The 23,369-nt window shown below is 40.5% G+C and overlaps 1 protein-coding gene across 3 annotated transcripts; it reads left to right on the plus strand.

Moving 5' to 3' along the window:
* Positions 1 to 966: 966 nt before the first annotated feature.
* Positions 967 to 10,085, plus strand: LOC121296019 (forkhead box protein J1-B-like). 3 transcript variants are annotated; one of them, XM_041221152.1, is made up of 3 exons: positions 967 to 1,112; positions 5,548 to 6,128; positions 7,842 to 10,085. In XM_041221152.1, exons 2-3 carry the CDS (start codon positions 5,589 to 5,591, stop codon positions 8,649 to 8,651), a joined length of 1,350 nt encoding a protein of 449 aa, XP_041077086.1. In that variant the 5' UTR covers positions 967 to 1,112; positions 5,548 to 5,588; the 3' UTR covers positions 8,652 to 10,085. The 3 variants fall into 3 exon arrangements, with proteins under 3 accessions (XP_041077086.1, XP_041077088.1, XP_041077087.1); XM_041221154.1 differs by having other exon boundaries at positions 7,848 to 10,085; XM_041221153.1 differs by lacking the exon at positions 967 to 1,112 and having other exon boundaries at positions 3,337 to 6,128.
* The last annotated feature ends 13,284 nt before the right edge of the window (positions 10,086 to 23,369 follow it).

Consider the following 23,369-nt stretch of genomic DNA (forward strand, 5'->3'; position numbering starts at 1 on the left):
ATATTAAAACAATGTGACAGTTTTATGCGAGTCAAAATGAGTTGGCCTTTTTCTAGTGTGACAAGTGGCAGATACAAAAAGTATTGCTTGATTTGGTGACGGTAAAGTTTGTCTTTTATGGAAATGATCTTGATTATCATTAAATTGTATATAATTCCACGGTGTCTTTATTTGCTATAATATAACGAATACGCTGGTCTGTTGGAGCGTGAAGCACGTAATGTTTCCCATAGGAAAACGAAAGGTTCATTAGTATCATTCCTATATTTAAAATCGAATACACCCCCCCCCCCCCCCCCCCATACACACACACACACACACATTATTATTATTATTATTATTATTATTATTATTATTATTAATAATAATAATAATAATAATAATAATAATAATAATAATAATAATAATAATAAACAATCGCCTGCAAAAAAAAAAAAAAAAAAAAAAAAAAAAAAACCTTACTTCAAATGTCAATATTGGTAAATGATACAAAATTTTAGCTATGTTTAAATCGAGCAAGAACATCTGCTGCGTGTACTTGCCAAGGCAGTAATGAATGTTTGTGTGCCTCCCAAACAAACACAGCTCATTAGCCCCACCAGTAAACCTTTCAGCGGGTCTGATGGATGTGTAGGGCGAGATACTAGCCTCCCTTAGCCGATACACACTGTCTAGCCAGCCCTAGCATGGCATGGGGCTCCCTTGTCCATTACACGTTCCCATGCCTCGGGAAATGTCTTACTAATTTGCATGAAAACAAAAAGTTCAACAGTATTTTTTCTCTTCCTTTTTTTCTAGAAAGTCCGACTGGAGTGGTAACGTGATTAAAGTCCCACTAGAGAAACGGCTCAGCCAATGGCAGGGCTTGAAGCTGTTTATAACGGGGAGGGCCGTTTCTATGGTGTTAACGCAAGCCTGCTGGTTCAGGTATATTAAACCCCCAGAGACGCTTTTGGAACGCAGTGAATAGCCTATCCGTGCAGCCTCAAGAACTCGATTTTCAAAGAGGGGAATTTATTTGGATTTTAATCAGACCAGCTGGTTGAAGAAGGAAGGCTTCCAGAAGTTTATTTAAGAAGGTTGTGGAAAGTTAACTTGCCAAAAAAAAAAGAGTTGAGTACATGCATTTTGATTTATATTATTATCATTATTGTCATTGCTAATACTATAATTGTTTTTGTGTTGGTACTGTAGTATGTTGTTATTCCTAAGGTTTTAGCTACTTTTGTAAACTTAGAGTATTGTAAGGTTAGGAACCGAAGGTTTTATAACTACATTTTCTGTACAACAATAATAATAATAATAATAATAATAATAATAATAATAATAATAATAATAATAATAATAATAATGTTTATATTTGTGCGAGCAAGTCGTTTATTCTGTCATGACATTTGTTACAAATTAATGTAATTTAAACACAGAAACGTTTATTTATTTGTAGCATTTTTATGATATTTTATTTATACAAAATCACTTTTTTTATTAAGCATAATTTACAGCAGGTTAGCGGTTAATAGTTGACAACTTTTGTATCCTCTGATAAATTAAAAAACGTGCAATGCATGGGTATCAAACTTTATTTAAGTTTTTCTCAGCTAGAATAACTGAATTTAAATCCCTGAAATGCATGATTCAACATGGCAAGGGTTAATGTGATATTATCTGTTATCCCAGTCACAAAATGCAAAGTTATAGAGAACATTACGAACAGTAGCGCAACCAGCATTACACTTTTCTTTTTATTTGGGGGGGGGGGGGGGGGGGTCCAAGTCTGAAACGTAACTGAAAAAAAATAAATAAATAAAAAACCCTTAGTCAGTTTTACAGACGTGCTTGTTGCACAAATATAATAATAATAATAATAATAATAATAATAATAATAATAATAATAATAATAATAGTTTAAATTTTGGTTTACTTTTGCCAGTCTTACTTGACTTGAAACACGTCTTAAATGGTGCAAGTAAATTCCTACTTGGTTTGAATGAATGAGCACTAAAAGCTTAATATGAAATCTGAAAATAAACTTTAATAAAGAACGGCACGTTTTTAACAATAAAACCATTGTAGCATACTTAACTAACGTGAAACCGTGAATTTGGTATTTTGAAATACCACTGCTTCTGATTATTACTAGTGCTTAATAACAGTAACGACGTTTCATTTAGAGATGGTGCTGAACTTTAAATCCGTTCATGGCCCCGCAGCAACACAAACCTAGGTTCCTTATTATAAATACAAACACACACACACACGCACACACCCACACAAAAAAACGACCGGTTCTCTGGTCTTATTAATGAATATAGTTGAATTAGAAAACGATTGAGTGCGAACAGCCAATCAGCTTCCAGATCTAGCGGGCCTCTATTTTGCATAGATGCCCGCTGGAACGTTGAAGTGCTCAAACGTGAATTAAATCAATCCGCGCATAATACTGACTTTTTCTCTTAACATTCTAAACTACAACTAATCAGATAACATAAAAGCTACTTAAACATACTTTCTGACGCTGGTCAAGAGACAAGCAAAATCATGTCTGTGACAGGACACCGTATAGCGGCTCAATTCGCAGCTAATGGACAGCAATTCAACAGAGAAGGCACGGTTGGTCCACACTTTTGTCATCGGCTGGATCCAAACAACACCCTCCTTCAAAACCAGCCAGTCAAACTGCCAACTCTGTTTCAGTTCTTCCGCAACATCCAATTCACTCCCTGCCAGCTTGAACGACTCCAACAACCAGTTTCGTGTCCGACTAAATACTAGACAGACTATTCAACAATTGTACATGTCCAGATAAATTATTGTAAGAAAGAGTAAGATCCCCAAAATATGTATGTTAGCAATAATAATAATAATAATAATTTCTCTACGTGTATGCCGTTTTTCTGTTCTAATTATGTTAAAACTATTTTCCTCAGCGGAATGTTACCTGCCGAAATTTCAGAAGTTCAAGGTAAAGACAGGTTTTAAAGCTGTTTATTTATTTATTTATTTTTAAGAGAATGAGACTTTCTTTAGTCGCAGTCCTGTACCACACGGCTTAATTAACACTAGGACTACCTGGCGTACATACATACCTAGAAGTACCGCAGTGGCCTTTTTTACGTTATTTCAAAATGCATATAAAACTACGGCAGCGTTGCACGCTACGAAACTGTTCTGTGTTAAATGTAGTGAAAACAGCGTGTTTATTTTAAAATAGCAAACATAGTGCTTACCTTTTTAATTTCGATTTCCTCACTTGTATTTTACGATATTTTTTTTGTAAATCAGACGTTTTGATGTTATTGTTTTTTTTTTTTCCTTCAGGATATTGTCTGTGACACAGTTTTTGAAGCCTGCTTGTTACACGTGAGGGAAACCTGGTACAACACGAGCACTGACCCAAGATTTGGGGGTGGTGTTGGAAGGGGACGTGTGATTGCAAATGCTGGGCTATAAAACAGAGTGGTTTTAACAGCTGCCATGGAGCGGGAGCTTACGACACTAAAGCAATAGAGAATTGTGTCCGAGATTTGTTTGTTTGACTGTTGTGTACAAGTGTTTTCTGTTTACCCTTTTTATCTGAGTTCGACTCTTAGCCATTCAACGGTAATTTCCGTCTCCAGTCTTGCAATAGCTGGTTTGGTACCCTATTATTCAGTAACTTTTTTTGAAATATATAATCACGCCTAAGACTTGCTGTGCAGTCCTGCGTTGTATTAGTCTATTCATTATAACTATAAAATAAGTATTTTACAATAGAAAATAAGTATTTTAACAGCAGTTGATAGATAAATCACGTATGAAAATGTCTCCAGTACAGCAAAACAAGCGCGAAACTCTCTTCAGCAGCACAAAGGCAAACCCTCTGTTTTTACCATGACAGTCAAAATGACAGCAGCAGTGGTTCTAGGTATAACCTATTATATCTCCAAAAGTGTCTGCAACCCCGGGTCTACTGATGGTTTGAGATGGCTAATATATATATACTTAGAAAGTAATAAATACATAAATAAATAAAATAAAATAATAAATAAAAGCACACATGTGCCTAGCTGTTAAAGCGGTTGAGAGAAATGCATTTAAAAGAACGTGATGCGCGAAAAAGCCCGCTCTGGTAATTTTAATGTTACTACATAATACAAACAAATAAAACTAACAACTACCTGTCCTGGATTATTTAATACATATTTGTTTTGTAGTCTCCTAACCAAAACAGCCCAACATCTTGTTGCAGGCACACTGCTGCTAACGTCAGTTGTAAACAGTGCAGTGCGGACTTGGGTCAAACCAATGTTCCTGTAGGGTTAGTTTGTTTTTTGTTTTTTTCTTCCTTTATCAACGTCAGACTTCTGAATGTCTTTGAGGTTTTTTTTTTGTTATTACATTTTAAGCTTTTATAGGCAAACTCATAACAAAATAATAGTGTCTACTGAGCAAAAAAGTTAAGACACAAAATGTATCCCAGTATTGCCTCCCCTGTACTCTATGGGTTAGGGGCCTATGGTCTCAATCAAGTGCCCTTTTCTGGAAATGGTTAAACAATGAGGTATATGAACAGTTCATTACTTAGCAACCACAGAAAGTACAAATAAAATCCGCAGAAACAGCCAAGGAAACAGATAGAGACAGAAAAAACAAAACGGTAGTCTTAAACAACATATAGTGCAAACCTTTTCTAAGCAATGTTTTCATGACACTCATGATACTTTTTCCAGTCCTGGAAATCACTGTTTTACAATTCCATGTCAAAGCCCCCCCGCCTTATCCTTAAGGTAACATTTCTAAAAACCTTAAGACAAGTCAAAAGTTGTGGCTGCTGCTTTCATTCATGTAATTACTTTGGCAGTGTGTACTACTCATCTACCAGGATTTGAAGCAGAGGGGTGGGTTTAATTGTAATTCACTTTTTAAAGGCTTTTCTTATTGGCTCACAAAAATGGTGGCATAGATGGACATTCACTGTTACCAGTCTCAAGACTGAACTTACTAGAAATTATTGAAAGACGGTGGACTCTTCCTGATTGGTCCTGCAAGCCCCACATCCTACAACAGGATATAAATGATTTGTAACTTTTTTGTTTTTTTAATGGGGCAGGGAACGCTCTCCTAAGGAATATTTAGTATAAAATAATGAAGATTTTCAGTGAGTTATTAGATGTGTTTTAACCCCCTATCTGGGTCAAACGGAGTGCATGTGCTGAGCTTTTGTAGTTTTTAATGCTAAATCAATGTAATGCTTTCTCACAACACTGCACAAATTGAAACAACATGGTCCTATTAAAAAATCTTAGAATTATTACAAATATTTTAAACAAAAGAAAGTTACATTTTATTGAATCTGTTTACACTGCAGTTGTTTCTTGAATGCAAAATATTTTTGACATCTCAAAAGAGACATCAAAAACAGAACCATCTTTATATAAAGACAGTGATGGTCAGTAAAGTCAGCCTTCACTGTACAGCATTAACACTAAATTCATAGCCATACAATAGGAAAGCAGGGCACTGGTGCCAATACCTCCTGTGATAAAAAGCATTTTTTAATTTCTCCAGGTATACAATAGAAAGAGTCTGCAAACAGAATTAAGACTTGCATGGAAATGGCTGAGAATTGGTGTCTGAGCTTCCTGGAGGAAGAGGCAATAGCATCAGCGACAGCAGCCCTGACCGGGGTGGACGAAAGCAGCAGCAGCAGCTCAGTCAACCTGGACGACAGTCTAACCAGCCTGCAATGGCTCCAGGAGTTTTCCATCATCAACTCTGATGGAAACCAGCGCGTCAGAACAGCCCAGCCCAGTCATGACCTGAATGGGTACATGGAGGGCTCAGAGGGGCCTTCCTCGCCCTTTGCTGCCGACACGGCCTCCATGGGCATGCCTCACACCCCTGGCAAGCCCACCTCCTCAGCCTCGATTTGCCGATCCGTACAACACCCTGGCTTGGGACCCCAGGGGGAGCCCCTGGATGAGGTGGACTACCGGACCAACCCTCACGTCAAGCCCCCCTACTCCTATGCCACTCTCATCTGCATGGCAATGCAGGCCAGCAAGAAGAGCAAGATCATGCTGTCTGACATTTACAAGTGGATCACAGATAACTACTGCTACTTTAAACATGCCGACCCGACCTGGCAGGTGAGAAGGTATAGCATTATAGCTGAATGAAAATATAAAGAGTCAGATGATTAATTTTTGCAATGTCATAAAGAAATAACATAATGTTAATCTATTCACTTGATCTGTGTTGAATCTTAATATCATCACCAGTCAAATCAATTTGTTGTTTCTGAAAGTAACTCTGAGTAATATTGTAACTATATTCCAAACTACACTGACAACAGATGCTGTGTGGGTTCCATGCACACTTCCTAAGTGAGCGTTTTTACTGTAAATCTGCAGAGATGGCATAAATAGACCACATTCACAAGGGGTTTATTTTCTTCAGTGTTTCCTCCCGAGTACAATCTAATACAATCTAGTACAATTTGTGCTTAGTTGCTATGGCTACTCTCATGAAGTCTTCTTTGAGTGCCGATGATTGTCAGTTTGACGCACCAAACAAGTTTTGCTTTTGGTTTTCTCATGTACAGCAGTTCAGACTCCTCTTCAGTGTGTGCATTAAAAATACTGCTTGACATTCACATCACAGAAGGCAAAATGATTACAGTTCCAAGAGCTCCAGCTGTCTCTTTTTCACTACCAGAAAAGATGTACTACCCACTTCCAACAAGCTATCCCAATTAACAGGAAGCTCAGACTGTAAAACTTCCCAATTATCCACCTAGTGTTTCCATGGAGAAATGTGTGACTGACAGAAAGACCCTTTAATAGAATGTGTGAATTAACTAGACCCCCTTTCTCATAAACTCTCCTGTTTATATCGTACCCTCAGAGCCAGGCTGCTGCTTTTATAAGTATTTCTCTGTGTGTGAATCAGTCCCTGGGGGTGGAAAATACTAGTAACAGTCTTGCAAAAGGGTGTGATATAAATGTGTCATTCTGGCTATGGGGGGATGAAATATAAAACATCTTATTAATCTGGTCTTTTCTCTAACCACTTGACCAAGCCACCTCTTATCCCTCCCAGATTAAACATTAATAGATTTATTAATGATTCATAGACTTTTAATTCTGTTTACTTATAAAGGAAATGGTGATTCAGAAAGATTATCTGATCCTTTCCCAGTCGGTAAGGCATGCAGGGGTGTACAGTGAATGTGATAATGTGAAATTCTTCTAGAATCTGGGGCTGGTTATATTATGCGTTGCCAGCCAGAGGTAACCTTTACTGGGGGCCAGTGTATGCTTTTGGAAAGGGGCCAGTGTGCAGGCAGGACCCCAGGGGGGAGGGGGTGGTGGGTCTCTGGGAGGCTTATTATTTTAGGAGGGCTGGGCAGACTGCCACGGCTGTGTTGCATTAAGACAAGGGGCTGTGGGCAATCAAGCATAGTGGTATCAGAGCAACAGAGAAGCTTTGCACGCTATCACCTACTGGCCATGTCCACAGGGTGAATCTTCACTACAAACTTATTTTCATCTTACAATTTGAGGGTATTTATACACTGGAGCTCTTTGAGTGTGGAAGCTTGTTTCTAAAGGGCTCTTGCTGGGATAAAGAAGTATAACCAGTGGAGAGCTCCTTTTAAAAGAAACAGACTCTGAGTAACGTGAAATGGATTCAGTATAGGATTCAGAAATAGGGTTACTGAATAACTGGACAGTGAAAAAGACACTCATCTACCTGTTTGCTTAATTATGATGGTTAGCATGGTAGGAAATTAATGAATCTTTGTAACAGCTTCAAGGAGTCTCAACTAAATTCTTAGTTAACCGTTCATTTCTTTTGAGTTGCAGAATTCCATCCGTCACAACCTGTCCCTCAATAAGTGCTTCATCAAAGTCCCGCGGGAGAAGGACGAGCCCGGCAAAGGTGGCTTCTGGAAGATCGACCCCCAGTATGCAGACAGGCTTCTCAGTGGGGCCTTCAAGAAGAGGAGAATGCCACCGGTTCATATCAACCCTGCCTTCCAGACCAGGATGCGTCAGGAGCCCATCTTAGCCAGCATTGCTGAAGTGATGAATAGCCAGCTGTGTGTGAGCCAGGAGTCCCAGCAGCTCTTGAAGGAGTTTGAAGAAGTCACCAGCGACCAGAACTGGGATCTGTCAGAGATGGGGAAAATCAGCCACAAGAGGAAGCAGCCTCTACCCAAGAGGATGATGGTCAAGGCCCCACGCCGCTCCAGCTCACCCCTTCTCACCACAGAGGAGCAGAAGGAACTGGGCTCCCTGAAGGGCGATTTTGACTGGGATGCCATTCTGGACTCTGCGCTCTCCAGCGACCTCGGTGAAGAACTTGAACACATGCCTCCACTGAGTCCCATCCCTGGAGAGGTGAACCTGACCATCCGGGGCACACACATTGACCGGCCTCAGCAGTGGAGTCCCCTAGAGCCCGGTGGCCACACAGACCACATCCTGACACAAACCAACCAGGGCAACCTAGACTTTGATGAGGAGACCTTCCTGGCCACTGCTTTCCTGCAAAACCCCTGGGAGGAAGGCAGGAACGACTTTCTATCCAACTCGGCGGTCAACCTGGACCAGCTGTTTGGCCTGAGCGACTCCTTCTCATGCAATAGGATAGAAGCATTTCTATGAAGCATGCTGTGATGGAGCAAGCCCCATCCCATTAGTGAAAAATGAAAACAAATAAAAGTTCTAAAACATATGTATATGTTAAAATACAGAATAAAGACTGTTTTAACAAATAACTGAAATACGTACCTCTGACTGTGAACACAAACCCTGATAACATGTAACATCATGGTAACTAATAAATGTACTTACCTGTTGTTGTACAAGGGATGTTCTGCTGGTTGAAACCTGTGAGAAAGAGTAGCACATTTGGTTAAAAGGATATACTGAATGCTTGATGCAGTTTCTCCCTGAAAAGGTGCACATTTTCAGAGAGTTATGTTGACGGCAATAAGTATTGGGTTGGAAGAAACAGATTCTGCCTAAGCTGGAGGAGTCAGATGATATTGAGCAGTATCTGACCACTTTTGAGCACATGGCGACAGCCTGTGCATTGGACAAGAAAACAAAAAGCCTGAATGTTGCAGCATATATTCTGTAGATGAGAGATTAGTTGGAGAGGATGTCTGCCTAGGCAAGAGAAAACCTTGAGGAGGCAGAGTTGCAAAAAGACCTGGTATGATAAGGCAGCCTGATTGCGACCTTTTAACCCTGGATAGCAAGTTCTACTCCTGTGACCCACCAAGGACAGAAAACTTTTAGCCAAGTGGCAAGGCCCTTATGAAGTATTAAGCCGGAAGGGTTCCGTCACTTATGAAATCTTTATGCCAGATCTTCAAAAAGAGAGGTAAACCTACCATGTGAATCTGTTAAAGGAATTTCATTCAAGGCAGCAGAGAGAGAGCCAACATATGTTAATCAGGGCTGGACAAGAGGAAGAAGAAGAAATATATATTCCTTAAGGTAGGCAACCTGCAAGTAAGGACTTAAGTCACTTGACTGTAGAAGAGCAGAACAAGATAAGGTCTTGTCTGAATCCCGAAATATTCCAAGAAAAGCCCAGATACGCTAATCTGGTTCAACATAAACTTCACCTGAAGGAGAGTGGTCCGATGCGCCAGCGACCCTATAGAGTACCAGAAAACTACTCTCTGTGCTCAAAGCCAAAGTGGAGTTGACATTATCTTTAGGAGTTATTGAAGAATCCAACAGCGAATGGAGCAGTCCTTGTCTTGGTGTCAAAGAAGGATGGCACTTTAACCCTTTTCGGTCCTATGTCGGACCATGTCTGACATTACAATTTTCCCTTTCCAGTCTGATGTCGGACCCTGTCCGACATCATCAAAAGGTGTAACTCACAGGTCTCTGTAATCATTTTTTCACCGGAAAAAGCCGAGAAAACCTTTCAATGGCCAAGTGAGTCCGATAGGAACCAAATGAAGCCGAAAAAAAGGGGACTATCTGAGTAATAGACATAGCCCCTGTACCACAGAGATAACACGGACACAAACAAAGAAGATAGCTGCTTTCGCATCCAATGCTCAAAGAATATCACAGACATTTGCAGAGCTTTGAGATGTTGTAGTAATAATACTTGGCTCGCAATATTGAGGAGTTTGGTGATGAAACGAGTGATGAGGAGAGGATTTATCAGTATGCACGTCTATAAAGAGGTATGTGAAAAATACAGCAAACAAGGGATGGGAGATGCAGTACTGATGTCCTTTTGCTATGCAGGTCCTTTTAAACCTGTTTTAAACAGTGCGTGTAAAATAAACAGCGTGTGTGAAATTAAATTGGACCTGACACGCCTGACAAACGCTGAATAAATGGACCGCTAAGGATTAATATTCTGTATAGACTTCCGTAAAATCAACTTTATTGCCAACTTTGACCCTTACCTGATGCCCCGAATCGACGAGTTGGTGGAGAAACTTGGGAAGGCAATGTACATAAGTACCCTTGACCTGTGTAAAGGGTACTGGCAGATACCAATTGTACCAGACAGTTCTTTTTTAGGACCGACGGCTTATTCCGGGGTTCTCAGCTAAAGCTGCAATGAAACAAATCCAGGCCCAATAAGATCAAATGAACTGAGGCCTGTGAGCAAACATTCTTTCAGTTGAAGGAGGCATTATGTCAAGACCCTATACTACAGAGCCCAGATTTTCATCAACCATGGTTCAGACGCATTCATCAGGAGTTGGACTGGGAGCAGTCTTACTACAGGTCGACCAGAAAAATGTGCTACCTGTACTTTACAACAGCAGAAAGCTGTTTCCTACAGAACAACTATTCTACCCTGGAGAAAGAATATTTGGGGATTACGTGGGCACTTGACTCACTGAGATACCTTACTTGTCCGAACATTTGTGTTAGAAACAGACCACCGAACCTTGCAATGGCTGGGCAAAAAGAAAGAATGAATTACTCCATGGCATTTGAGTCAGCAACCATTTTCTTTTGAGGTCAAATATAGGCCCAGAACCCACAATAAGATTGTGCACTTTCTTTCTTGCATTCCCGAAGAACACAAGAACTTGAAGATGGGGATATGTGATGGAGCAAGCCTCATTCCATAAGTGAAAAACAAAAGAAAACAGAGTACAAAGTTCTAACTTCCTATTGAATTAAAATACAAAATAAAGCCTGTTTTTACAAAGAACTGAAATACAAACCTCTGACTGTGAACACAAACCCTGATAACATGTAAGATCATGGTAACTTGTGAAACAATAGAAATAAATTTACTTATATATTATTTAATTTCTCTTTACTTGTAATGAACTATTCTATAGAGGGTTGATGATACATTTGTGTAGTGTAGCTATTTTCTAATTTTATGAAGTCAAATAAAACTTACCTTTTGGGAAAAAAAACCTTGTAAAGTTTTAAATATTGAGTCTTTCCATCTTTGTGTGGGGCAGAGGAGAGAGAGAGAGAGAGAGAGAGAGAGAGAGAGAGAGAGAGAGAGAGAGACTATGCTACTGAAACCTGTTTAAGTAAAAACCTTGGTTGATATACACCAGGGTATTTCTTCAATCCTGCATTAGGATGTTTTTTTCTTTTGTAAATAGTTATAATAGTATCTGACGTTCTTTTGTTTGTGTTCACCAAGTTATTTTCTTGATAATAAAATAAGTACTTTGGATTGCAATCTGCAACTTCTGTTCCTGTCTGCTTCCTGTCTACACCTAACATCAGACCCTGGGCCATCACTGCACATGCCTTCAGCTAGGTAGACAATTCATGAATTGTAGGGGACCTGTCTAATCAACAGGAAAACAGACAACCAAGACTGTCTGTTTTATCTCAAAACTCAGTATCTATTGAATTTATGTAAAATATGTATAAAAAGACTTCAATTATAGCATGCATGGACTTAATAATGGACTTGGCCCGGGCTGGGAATTTGCTTTGTTGGTGTTATGTTTGTGTGCTGTTGTGTCGCTCTCCCTCTTTCCTTGAGCAGGCTGCCTACCTGTCAATTTATGTGTGTGAATGTGAAGGGATACTGATGGGTCTAAGGGTGATGAGTAGGCGGAGTTAACGTCCATCAAAAGGAGTGCTTCGCGCCAGTTGAGGAAAGTTGAGTTGGGAGCATAGCGAGAGAGAAAGCGATAAGGGCGCAAAACGATCCATTGAGGCAAAAAGGAGTTAAATAAAAAAAAGCAGTTTCCACTGCTTTAACTGCACATCTATGTTAGCTGGATTCACATGCTCCCTGCCATTAAAACTGTAGTTACTCTCGTATAATACAACAACTAAAGCTCACAGGGAATTATATTAAATTTCCCATACAGAGTACAGGTTTACTGGACGTGTGCTATTGATTGTACTCACATGGCACTGTCACCCCGATCCATGGAGCCTGCTGCAGGGTGGCAATGCCGACAAGGAAGAGAATTGAGAGAAAAAAAAAAAAAAACTACACCACTGCACATCATTACTTTTATTGTATATGCATTAAAGGAGAAAGGAAAAGGACTTTTTTATTTTTTACTTCAAACTAGGAATACATGTTAATTAAAGGGTAAGCAGTGCAGTTTCACTTTACGTTGCCTCTGCCTGTCCTGCTGCCGAGTGCTGTGTCTGTGTTGATCTGCTCATTTTTGGTCAGTGTAAGCCACCTCCACCTTCACAATAAGCTACTGTACTGACCAAATATATACTCTTGGACTGTAGGGCTTCTTCGGGTAAGCCTCTGACATTATCGTGCACATTACACTTTCGCTCACAATACATATAGTATGCACTGTATAGTATGTAAATTAGCCAAATACTGTGCATGTAAATGAGTGTGTTCTCTGTTAGTAAATGGGGCAGTAAATTTAGATTAAAAGATTACAGTAGGCTCACTACGTGCGTGTTAACTCCAAATTTAGTGCCCTTTTGCAAAGAGGCCCAATGTTCTGCAATTTCTATTATTGCAGGCGAACAAAAAATACAACAGAAATGGCATTCTTGTAATTTTGTTTTGAACCGTCTCCATTGTATTGAAACAGTACAGACTGTTCAGTATGTACACCATTATTGTCTCCCAGCATACGTCAAATAAACCTGAGCGCTGATAACACTATGTAACACAATTTTTGTTCCTGGGTAGTAAGTGTTATTTCCTAATTGCTTATGCCTCAAAAGTATAGAAAATGGCTATTATTCCCCACAAACTTTGCTTTTGTGACCAGGACAGTGATATTTCAAAATATCACTATTTCCAATGGGAAAACAGGCAGATGTGTGTCTTTTCGTTCACATAAAGTCAGAAAAAAACAACATTTGAGTAGTGAGTCGAGATTTACGATTATACTGTAAATACAGTATAATCATAAATCTTGAAAAACTACTCACTTCTAAATCTTTTGTAGTCATTTTTGTATTACTTTAGTATAAATACATGTTAATTTGGATTCATGTTGTTTTTTTCCTGACTTTATGTGACCGAAAAGACACACATTTGCCCGTTTTCCCATTGGAAATAGTGATATTTTGAAATATCACTGTCCTGGTCACAAAAGCAAAGTTTGTGGGGAATAATAGCCATTTTCTATACTTTTGAGGCATAAGCAATTAGGAAATAACACTTACTACCCAGTAACCAAAAAAAAAAAAAAAAAAAAAAAAAAATGTGTTACACGGTGTAATAAATAATAATAATAATAATAAATAATAATAATAATAATAATAATAATAATAATAATAATGATTAAAAACTAGCAATTATGTTGCATTAAAACTGCTAAGACAAAAATGCCATTTTATAAAAATGTGTTTTAAGTTTAGACTTAAAAATACCCTCAGACCCTGCTTCCCTAACTCATGGAGGTAGAGCATTCTGTAGTTTAGGGGCTCTAAAAGAAAAAGCCCTCCCTCCCATATAGATTTTATTGACCCTGGGAACAAGCAGCCCCGCTTCCTGTGATCTAACAGTGCGATTTGGGAGATGCGTGGTCAGTAGCTCCTGCAAATAGCTAGGAGCTGCTCCATTCAAGAATTCTAATTATACAACTGAAATCTTGGTATAGAACACGGCATATTAGATATTACAATAACGTTTCCTTAGGTGATTGTAGGTTTGCTTTTAACAGCTGCGTCTTAGCCACACAAGAACGAAGAACAAGCGTCAGGAACACACAGCAATGCACAAGGAATGTGATCGAGATCATTGACATAGATTTTACCTAGACATATTTGTAATGATGTCAGACTCCCCCATACTTTATGTACAATGTACACTTTCACCTTCACTTGTTTGCATGCATACAAAATGTTCTTATCATACTGTAAGTGCTCAGTGGCTACTTCTAACTTTATCGCGGAGGCGAGCAAAGAGTACCAGAGAAAATGCATGATTAGAGGAATTCACCGAACAATTAATTCCAAACAAATTGTGTATTGGGTTAGGAAGTTCTACGTTCATTTTAAAAGCTTAATAAATGTATAATGAAGTGTTACATACATGATATACATGTATAATAACTAACAACTACAAACACCAATGGCACTTAAAACGTACTGGATTATATATATAATGATGACACATATATGGGATATATATATAATATATATATATATATATATATCATATATATATATATATATATATATATATATATGTTAATATATATGACTTTATGGAATCGCTTTATGGAATAATACTCCCCTCCCCTCTCTTATCTTATCTTAGACAATTACGTACCGCTGTGTGTGTGTGTGCATGCAGGGGAATGGGGTTGCAGGAAAGAAGTTGGGAGCAAGGGGTCTGTATAAGGGGTGGGGGGAGAGAGGGAACATAAGAGGGTACGTGGAAAAGACCAGGAGATTCAAGGAAGACAAGAGTGAGAGATAGAGAGGAAAAGTTTATAGGGAAAGCAAATAATAATTGTAATTGTTTGTTTTCATTTTTGACTCCCATTTCCCTTCCCTCACTTCATGAATTTATTTTATTAATCTTTGCCGTATGTCACAAAGACGGCCGGAATGGGTGACGTCAGACCGGAGCCAGGAAATAAGCAACGGAGAGGTGGAGTTTGGTAGAGCTGAGCACTTACTTGAGCTCAGCATTTAATAAATAAACAGACAGACAGAAAATAAACGGTTGTAACAATACAAAAACAGGACATGGCACATTCACCAAAATAAATAGACAAACAAAACGGACTAAACAAAACACGGTGAGCAGATATTTGAAATACTATTATTCCTATCACAATTATTACCTCCGTCTCCAATTCCGTTCTCCGCTCACCGAACACACAACCCCGAGAATGTGAAAACATGCTGCTTTTATGCAGCTGTACTGAGACTCGACTGCTAATCAATCATTCAATTGGAGTCGCGGTACAATTGCACGTGAATTAATAAAGTGCAATTCCCCATGCTCACATATTACATTTTACTTGCATGTGAAGTGCTGTGCAATCCTTGTGTCTAAATACAAATATACAATTTAAACACTCGTGTTACACAGACCCGTTTATATCCTGTGTACCAATGACTATACACCAACATTTAACACACCACACGCAACATATAACAGAAAATATACACAGGGGCAGGCACTTTGTCACATATTGATGGGTGTCAATGTTGCCAGTAGTCAGGCTGCTACTGGCCATGCTGTCAGCAGACAGTGCTGACAGTGGGGCGAATCTCTCCTCCTGCTGTACCACTGGCAGTGGAAATGCTGCCAATGGTGCGGCTGTCAGCAGATGTGCTGACAGCTCCCAGACTGACTCCTTCAGCCGGGGCAAGTCCAGCAGCGGAAAAACTGCTGGGGTTGGTGGTCTCCAGACCTCCCCCAAGATCTCCGGCAGCGAAACTGCTGCAGGGGAAGGTGGTCTCCTGAGCTCTCCCCCCTTTATAGCCGACAGCTCCCTCTGGGGGAACGCCAGCCAACAGAACTCCTGCAGCGAAATTGCTGCAGGGAAAGGTGGTCTCCTGACCTCTCCCCCCTTTTTCATAGCCGGCAGCTCCCTCTGGTGGGGCTCCGGCCACACTGACCCCTACGGCCAAGCAGAGCTGACTGCAACCTCTGGCGATGTGGAGCGGCTGGCAACCCCAGGCAATGCGAAGCGACAGGCAGCCTCAGGTGATGCGGCGTGACAGGTAACCCCAGGCGATACCAGGCAGGCATCCTTGGGTGAAGCGTGGCAGGCATCCTTGGCGAAGCAAGGCAGGCATCCTTGGGCGAAGCGAGGCAGGGAGTCAGGACAAGCTGGGGTGCAGGTGTTGGCCCTCTTCTCGGCCACTGTGGCCAGGCGGTTCTTCCCCGTGCTTCCCTTAGCAGCCTATGCAAGGGCTGCTGAGGACCGCCAGCATCTAGTCCTGGTCCTTCTGGTGAAGGGAGAGGCAGCTCCTGCTCCTCTCCTCCTGATGGTGATGGAGGCAGTGATACCAGCAGGCATTCATCCTCTGCTGGTGGGGGAAGTGATACCAGCAGGTATTCATCCTTTGCTGGTGGAAAAGAACCCAGCAGGCATTCACCCTCTGCTGGTGGACAGGGACGCAGAAGGCGTTCATTCTCTGCTGGTGGACAGGGACCCAGCAGGCATTCACCCTCTGCTGGTGGACAGTGTCCCAGCAGGCATTCACCCTCTGCTGGTGGAGGAGGCAGAGGCAGCTCCTGCTGCTCTGCTCCTGGCGGTGGAGGTGGCTAAGGCAGAGGCAGCTCCTGCTGCTCTGCTCCTGCTGGTGGAGGTGGCGGAGGCATATAGTCTCCTGGCAGTGGAGGTGGGAGCGACGTGTAGTCTACCCTTATTACAGGGGATTGGTGTGGCTCTCCCTCACTTGCATGGAACTGGTGCGGCTCTCCCTCACGTGCAAGGGACTGGTGTGGCTCTCCCTCACTTGCAGGGGACTGGCGCGGCTCTCCCTCACTTGCAGGGGATGGTGATGGAGGCAGAGGAAGCACCTGCTCCTCTTCTCCAGGTGGTGACGATAGGGGAAGTGATCCCAGCAGGCACTCACCCTCTGCTGGTGGAGATGGGAACAGCTCCCTCTCGGGCTTTGGATCCCTATGGTCCCCCCGCCTGGGTGCTGGAGACCCTGCTACCTGGGCTGCTGTTCTATTTATAGCTTCCTCCAGGTAGCAGAGGACCAACTCCACACCTTCCTCCAGGGAGTTTGGGGTGTGTTCCCTCTCGTATGCCTCCCATCGCTCCCTGTCCATCAGCCACAGGACCCGGATGGCTATGGGCATGGACTCCAGCCCAGCATTGTCCTGGATCCAGTCCCTCAGCCTGACGGCGTCTTCTGACATTTTTTTTTTTAAACAGGAAATTGCTGCTCCTGCTCTGGTCTGCATCTAGGGGGCCCTGGTAATCCCGGTTCTGACACCATTTGTCACAAAGACAGCCGAAGTGGGTGACGTCAGACCAGAGCCAGGAAATAAGCAACAGAGAGGTAGAGTTTGGTGGAGCTGAGCGCTTGCTTGAGCTCAGCATTTACTAAATAAACAGAGAGACAGAAAATAAACGGTTCTAACAATACAAAAACAGTACACAGCACATTCGCCAAAATACACAGACAAACAAAACGGACTAAACAAAACATGGTGAGCAGATATTTTAAATATGATTATTCCTATCACAATTATTACCTCCGTCTCCAATCCAGTTCTCCACTCACCAAACACACAACCCTGAGTATGTGAAAACATGCTGCTTTTATGCAGCTGTACCGAGACTCGACTGCTAATCAATCATTCAATTGGAGTCGCGATACAACTGCATGTGAATTAATAAAGTGCAATTCCCCATGCTCACATATTACATTTTACTTGCACGTGAAGTGCTGTGCAATCCTTGTGCCTAAATACAAATATACATTTTAAACACTTGTGTTACACAGACCTGTTTATATCCTGTATACCAATGACTATACATCAACATTTAACACACCACACGCAACATATAACAGAAAATACACACAGGGGCGGGCACTTTGTCACACTGTACCACAAATAAATGGCTTGAGCCTTAATCTACTCATGATTGCAGTCTCATTTCTGTCCCAAAAAGAGAAAACACTAACATACATACAAAAGTAGATGTCATCATAAGAAAATAAATTCCAACCAATGTACATGGCTTATGGTATTGCAACATGCACATTAATAGAGCCGTATATAGTAAATTGTGGAAAAATATCCCCCCGAATAAGGGTAAATGACTAATTTACTTTATTTTTTAAACTTGACGTGCCATCCTTATTTTTACCCACATGCCAAATAATCGTAAATCAGCATTTTTATGTGAAGTGTTCTGTGGACGGCTGGCTGGTGGTGAGTCAGGTCAGGATGTAGACAGACAGAACTGGTGAGCGTCCCATTAAACAAGATATACAGTGGAAGCCCGTTACTTCAACCCCCTTTGATCCAAATCACCTTATTAACCAACTGCAATGGCTGACAAACGAAAATATTATTGGACGGTTGGAAAAGGCTGAACGTGCTGTTGAACTTGCTAAAGAGTATGGTGTGGGAAAGTCAACAACTACTGACACAAAAACTACAAAACACAAACTTGAGAAATTCTCGAGTACCATGGAATCGAGCACCACCACAGCATTGCGAAGAACTAGACTGTCACAGTGAAAATATAGCTACTATCCAAGATTTACAGTATTTATGTCATGGCGGTAAGCGGCAGAAAGAGAACAAAGTTGTCCGAAGGCTTGTTTGTAATCGCCGCGTCCACCCATGACATCCATACTGTCATAAATAGGTCTTGTACATCTTTAAAGTTCAGTTTCTCTTAATTACAAACATTTTTCACTTCCATCCTTCCAATCATGTTTTGTTTTCCTACACGTTACTAAACAACACACCTGCACAGCTTTCATGGTTGAGTCTTGCAGGACCACAGTGCTGACAGTGCAGTCCACTCAAATCCCGGACACACACACACATAGACAACTGTACTATTAGATCTTGAGCAAGCACTCAGCTGGACTCTGCCAGCTGTGACCATGCCATTTCAGATCTAAGCAGTTTTGGCTGTGAGGTTAAACCTAGTGAAAATATGATCTCAGTGTGTAGTGGGAGGAGAACAAATGCTGCCTGAAGCACTATTTTTCTGCCGTTGCTCAACAACCCCTTTGGCATGCAAGGATGAGGGGAGCTGAGCCAGTCCAGGCTGCTGCTGCTGGTGGTGGTATGACTGGTTTGTGAGCAGAGCCCGTCTCCCAGTCTGAGGAAAAAGGAAAATCCATCTTGTTTATACCGCTGCTCCTGAAAGGTTATGTTGCCAGGGCAATGCCACCTTTTCCCACAGCAGAGGGAAAAGAAGGAAGAGAGGAGAGAAACACTTGAGATTAATTAGGGTGACACGGTGCTCTTTGTGAAAGTGCAAGGGTCTACTGGGGTGAACTTTTAATAACCTTGCCAGCGGGGAACTGTGATAATGAAAAATGTTGTGCTGAGGAGTGAGGATGGGGGATTTCTGAGCTTTTATTGCCCCCCACAAACAAAAAAACTGTTTTTTATTACCTAAACAGCTGCTCCAGTTTACTGTTAACTGTTAAAGTGAAAGCACCTTATAGTAATTCACAAAAATACAAAGCTTTTAATTTCTGTGGCCCACGGCATGCTGTAAAAAAAAAATTAAAATCAGGAATACATTTTTTACGTGTCTAAATTAATAGAAAATAAGCATTTGATGTGTGTATACAGTTCTTTTTTTGTAGTACTTAAAACTTTGCTATGCTACCTGGCTTTAACATTGGTTAACATTGGAAACACTTCCAGTTGAGATTTCAGGAGGTCTTTGATGGCCAACACAGAGGATGATGCTTGATGATGTTTTTTGTGTTTTATATCTTGCTCTACCAGGCACTTCTATGCAAAAAAACCCAGCTGAAAACTCACACTGTAAAATCTTTCTTCAGTTCGTAAACTCATGCGATAGATTATTAAAACAGACTAGACAACACTACTACATTATACATATTTTACACTACAGCCTTTGGCTTTGGCCTTGCCTTTTGAGGTACCCCTGCCCATAAATTAGCTTGCAGATAAGTGGAGAGTCTGACTGTAGGGAAGCCATGGGCAGGGGGGCAGGATAGTTGCCCTCCCTAGTTAGACGAAGCCCAAAAGCAGGTGGAGGCTGGGGAGGAGGAGACGGACTCTGACGCACAGTGGGGACGTAGTGGAATGAGGTAAGATATAAATACTTTCCTTGTCAATCACTGGGAGTATTATTTATCAAAAGACAAATAAGAAACTAGCTATCTAGTGTTTACCTTTTTACTTTGGTCACAAAGTGCCTGACTCAGTAGCAAAGCCTAGCTCCCCTGTTACAGCTGAGGAGGGCTCTTCAACCAGGGAGTTTTGCATCTATGTAGAGAAACACTTATCCAATTGTGATACATCTTGCTGTGCACCTTGTTTAGCACAATGTTGAATGGTTCCAGATCTGGGTGTTTATGGGTTTTTTTCCAACCATCTTTCTGTATATCACACATACAGATTTCTTGTGAAATGATTATCCAATTAATTGTAATGAAACTTTAAGTTTGTTCTTTAGCAGAGGTTATTAATGAAATTTTAAAATGGGGATTAGTAGAGGATGGCTGTTTGTCCTAGTGTCTGTGTTAAATTTTTACATATATCTACAGAACTGCTAGTTTAATTGTGATGATACTTGCTAAGGGCTGCCCCCCCCAACCCGTTTTGTGCTTAAGATTGGTTCTATAAGGGATGAATCTCAGACTCCCAGCAGTGCACAGGGTGTAGGAAGGTATGGTCTATTCATTGTCACACATTAAGTGTAAAAGGAAAGAGAGTGTACAAGTATGTTGATAGTTTAAAGTACTTGATATCTTTATAGCACAGAGGTCAAAAGCTATCTGTCACAAGCTGTGCGTCATCACAGCACGCGAGAGAGAGCAAACAAGCACAATGCAGGATGGCCTGTGTGTGATAACAAGGAAGCTGTTCTGTTCAATGCACAACCCTTTATTGATCTTCTCCATCGTCTTGATGAATTGTTTGTATATCAGGAGTTAGGAGAGTGATGCAGTCCCCACTCCGAGGCAGGCCCTTGGAGAATGTTATCTGTGTTTGCTGATGCCAGCCTTTCTCTACCTAATGCCAGCCTTTCTCTACCTAGCCCCAGCGTGACGGGACACTTTTAACTGTTTAATAACTTTAATTAATTCACCAGGCAGCTCTGTATTCCTGCTGGAATTTATCATGCCTTTCTCATCCATTGCAAAATCAAACTTAAGTTTAGTGGGAATTTTTTTACTAAATTTTTACTAAATTATTTTTTTCTAATTATTACCTTCCACGATGTGCCCTGTTGAAGATTAAAGATGAAAAACTGAATCCAAGTTTTTACTGAACTATAGTTAAGGTTAATATTAGTTTCTACTGATAATAAGGTAACTATGTTAGTTAACTATGGATAACTGACATTTTGTCTCAATTAACACTTATGCTTTCAAAGACTAATAAATGTGGACAAAAATAATTTGTGTGAGCATTAGTTTCACAAACTTTTTTTGTTTCTACTTTTTGGTATAGTCATTAGAACTGTAATTAACAGAAACAGTGGCTTGTGTTACATACAAATACATCTCACCTTTTTGACACACTTTTGGCAGGACCTTTAGGCAATTTTGTTTTACATGTCATTTTCTTTTAGGGAGAAAAATTCTGTAATTCTCTTGTGCAGCTTTCTGATTTTTAAGTTGTGTTGAAGAACTGCAAGTGCAGATTTCCTTATTTCGCCACCAAAAAATATAATGAGAGAGCTTTGCCCTATCCATGTAAAGGAGGACATGCCCCACATGTCGACCTGTTCCTATCCTGTTTTAAATAACTTCAGCATAACTGAAGCAGAAGTGTTAAAGGTACTAGGAGCCCTTGAAATAAACAAATCCGCTGGGCTGGATGAAATCCTCCCAATAGTGCTCAAAGAAATGAAAGAAGTTATTTATAGACTGCTAACTAAGACCATGCAACAGTCTCTTGAGACAGGGGTTGTACCGACAGACTCAATGATTGCAAACATAACACCGATCCACAAAAATGGAGACAAAACCGAATCAGGTAACTACAGACCAATAAGCCTGACTTCTATTATTTGGAAAATTATGGAAACTATAATAAGATCCAAAACGGAAAATTAACTATATGGTAACAGTATTCTGGGAGACAGTGGGCATGGTTTTAGGAAAGGGAGATCATGTCTAACTACTCTGCTTGATTTTTATGAGGATGCAACATCGACAATGGATAATTGCAAAGCATATGACATAGTTTATTTAGATTTCCAGAAAGCTTTTGACAAAGTCCTGCATTAAAGATTAATTCTCAAACTGAATGCAGTAGGAAATGCATACATATGGATTAGGGAGTGGTTAACATGTAGAAAACAGAAAGTACTGATTTCAGGAGAAACCTCAAAATGGAGCACCACAGGGATCAGCATTAGATCCTCTGTGCTTCCTAATCTATATTAATGACTTAGCTAATGGTATAGTAAGCAAACTTGTTAAATTTACAGAAGACATAAAAATGTCAAAAACAGTTGCAGCAGCAAAGGTCCTTCAAAATGATCTAGAAAGCATTCAGAACTGGGCAGACACATGGCAAATAATATTTAATATAAAAAAGGTGTAAGGTACTGCAAGCAGGCAGTAACAATGTCCATTATAAATACCATATAAGAGACACTGAAATTGAAGAAGGAATCTATGAAAAAGACCTAGGAGTTTTTGTTGACTCAGAAATGTCTTCATCTAGACAATGTGGGGAAGCTATAAAAAAGGCCAAGAAGATGCTCAGATATATAATAAAAAGTGTTGAATTTAAATCAAGGGAAGTAGTGTTAAAATTTTAAAATGTATAGTAAGACCTCATCTGGAATATTGTTTTCAGTTCAGTTCAGTTTTCAGGATATTGCTGCTCTAGAAAGAGCTCTGCAAAGAAGAGTGACCAGAATTATCCTGGGTTTAAAAGGCATGTCATATGCAGACAGGCTAAAAGAATTGAATCTATTCAGACTTGACCAAAAAAGACTACGGGGTGATCTGATTCAAGTTTTCAAAATTCTAAAAGGTATTGTCAACCCAGGGGACTTTTTTGACCTGAAAAAAGAAACAAGGACCAGGGGTCACAAATGGAGATTAGATAAAGGGGCACCAAGAACAGAAAATAGGAGGCACTTTTTTACTTTTATTTTTACTTTTTTTGTGGGAGTCTGGAACCAACTCCCCAGTGATGTTGTTGAAGCTGACACCCTGGGATCCTTCAAGAAGCTGCTTGATGAGATTCTGGGATCAGTAAGCTACTAACAATCAAACAAGCAAGATGGGCCAAGTGGCCTCCTC

The sequence above is a fragment of the Polyodon spathula genome, chromosome 21, assembly GCF_017654505.1.
Source record: "Polyodon spathula isolate WHYD16114869_AA chromosome 21, ASM1765450v1, whole genome shotgun sequence".
Classification (NCBI taxonomy): domain Eukaryota; kingdom Metazoa; phylum Chordata; class Actinopteri; order Acipenseriformes; family Polyodontidae; genus Polyodon; species Polyodon spathula.

Bases quoted from the DNA above. Each gene is read 5' to 3' on its own strand.
- LOC121296019 (XM_041221152.1), top strand. From the start codon at position 5,589: ATGGAAATGGCTGAGAATTGGTGTCTGAGCTTCCTGGAGGAAGAGGCA. The intron at 6,129-7,841 runs GTGAGAAGGTAT...ATTTCTTTTGAG, and splicing joins ATGCCGACCCGACCTGGCAG to TTGCAGAATTCCATCCGTCA.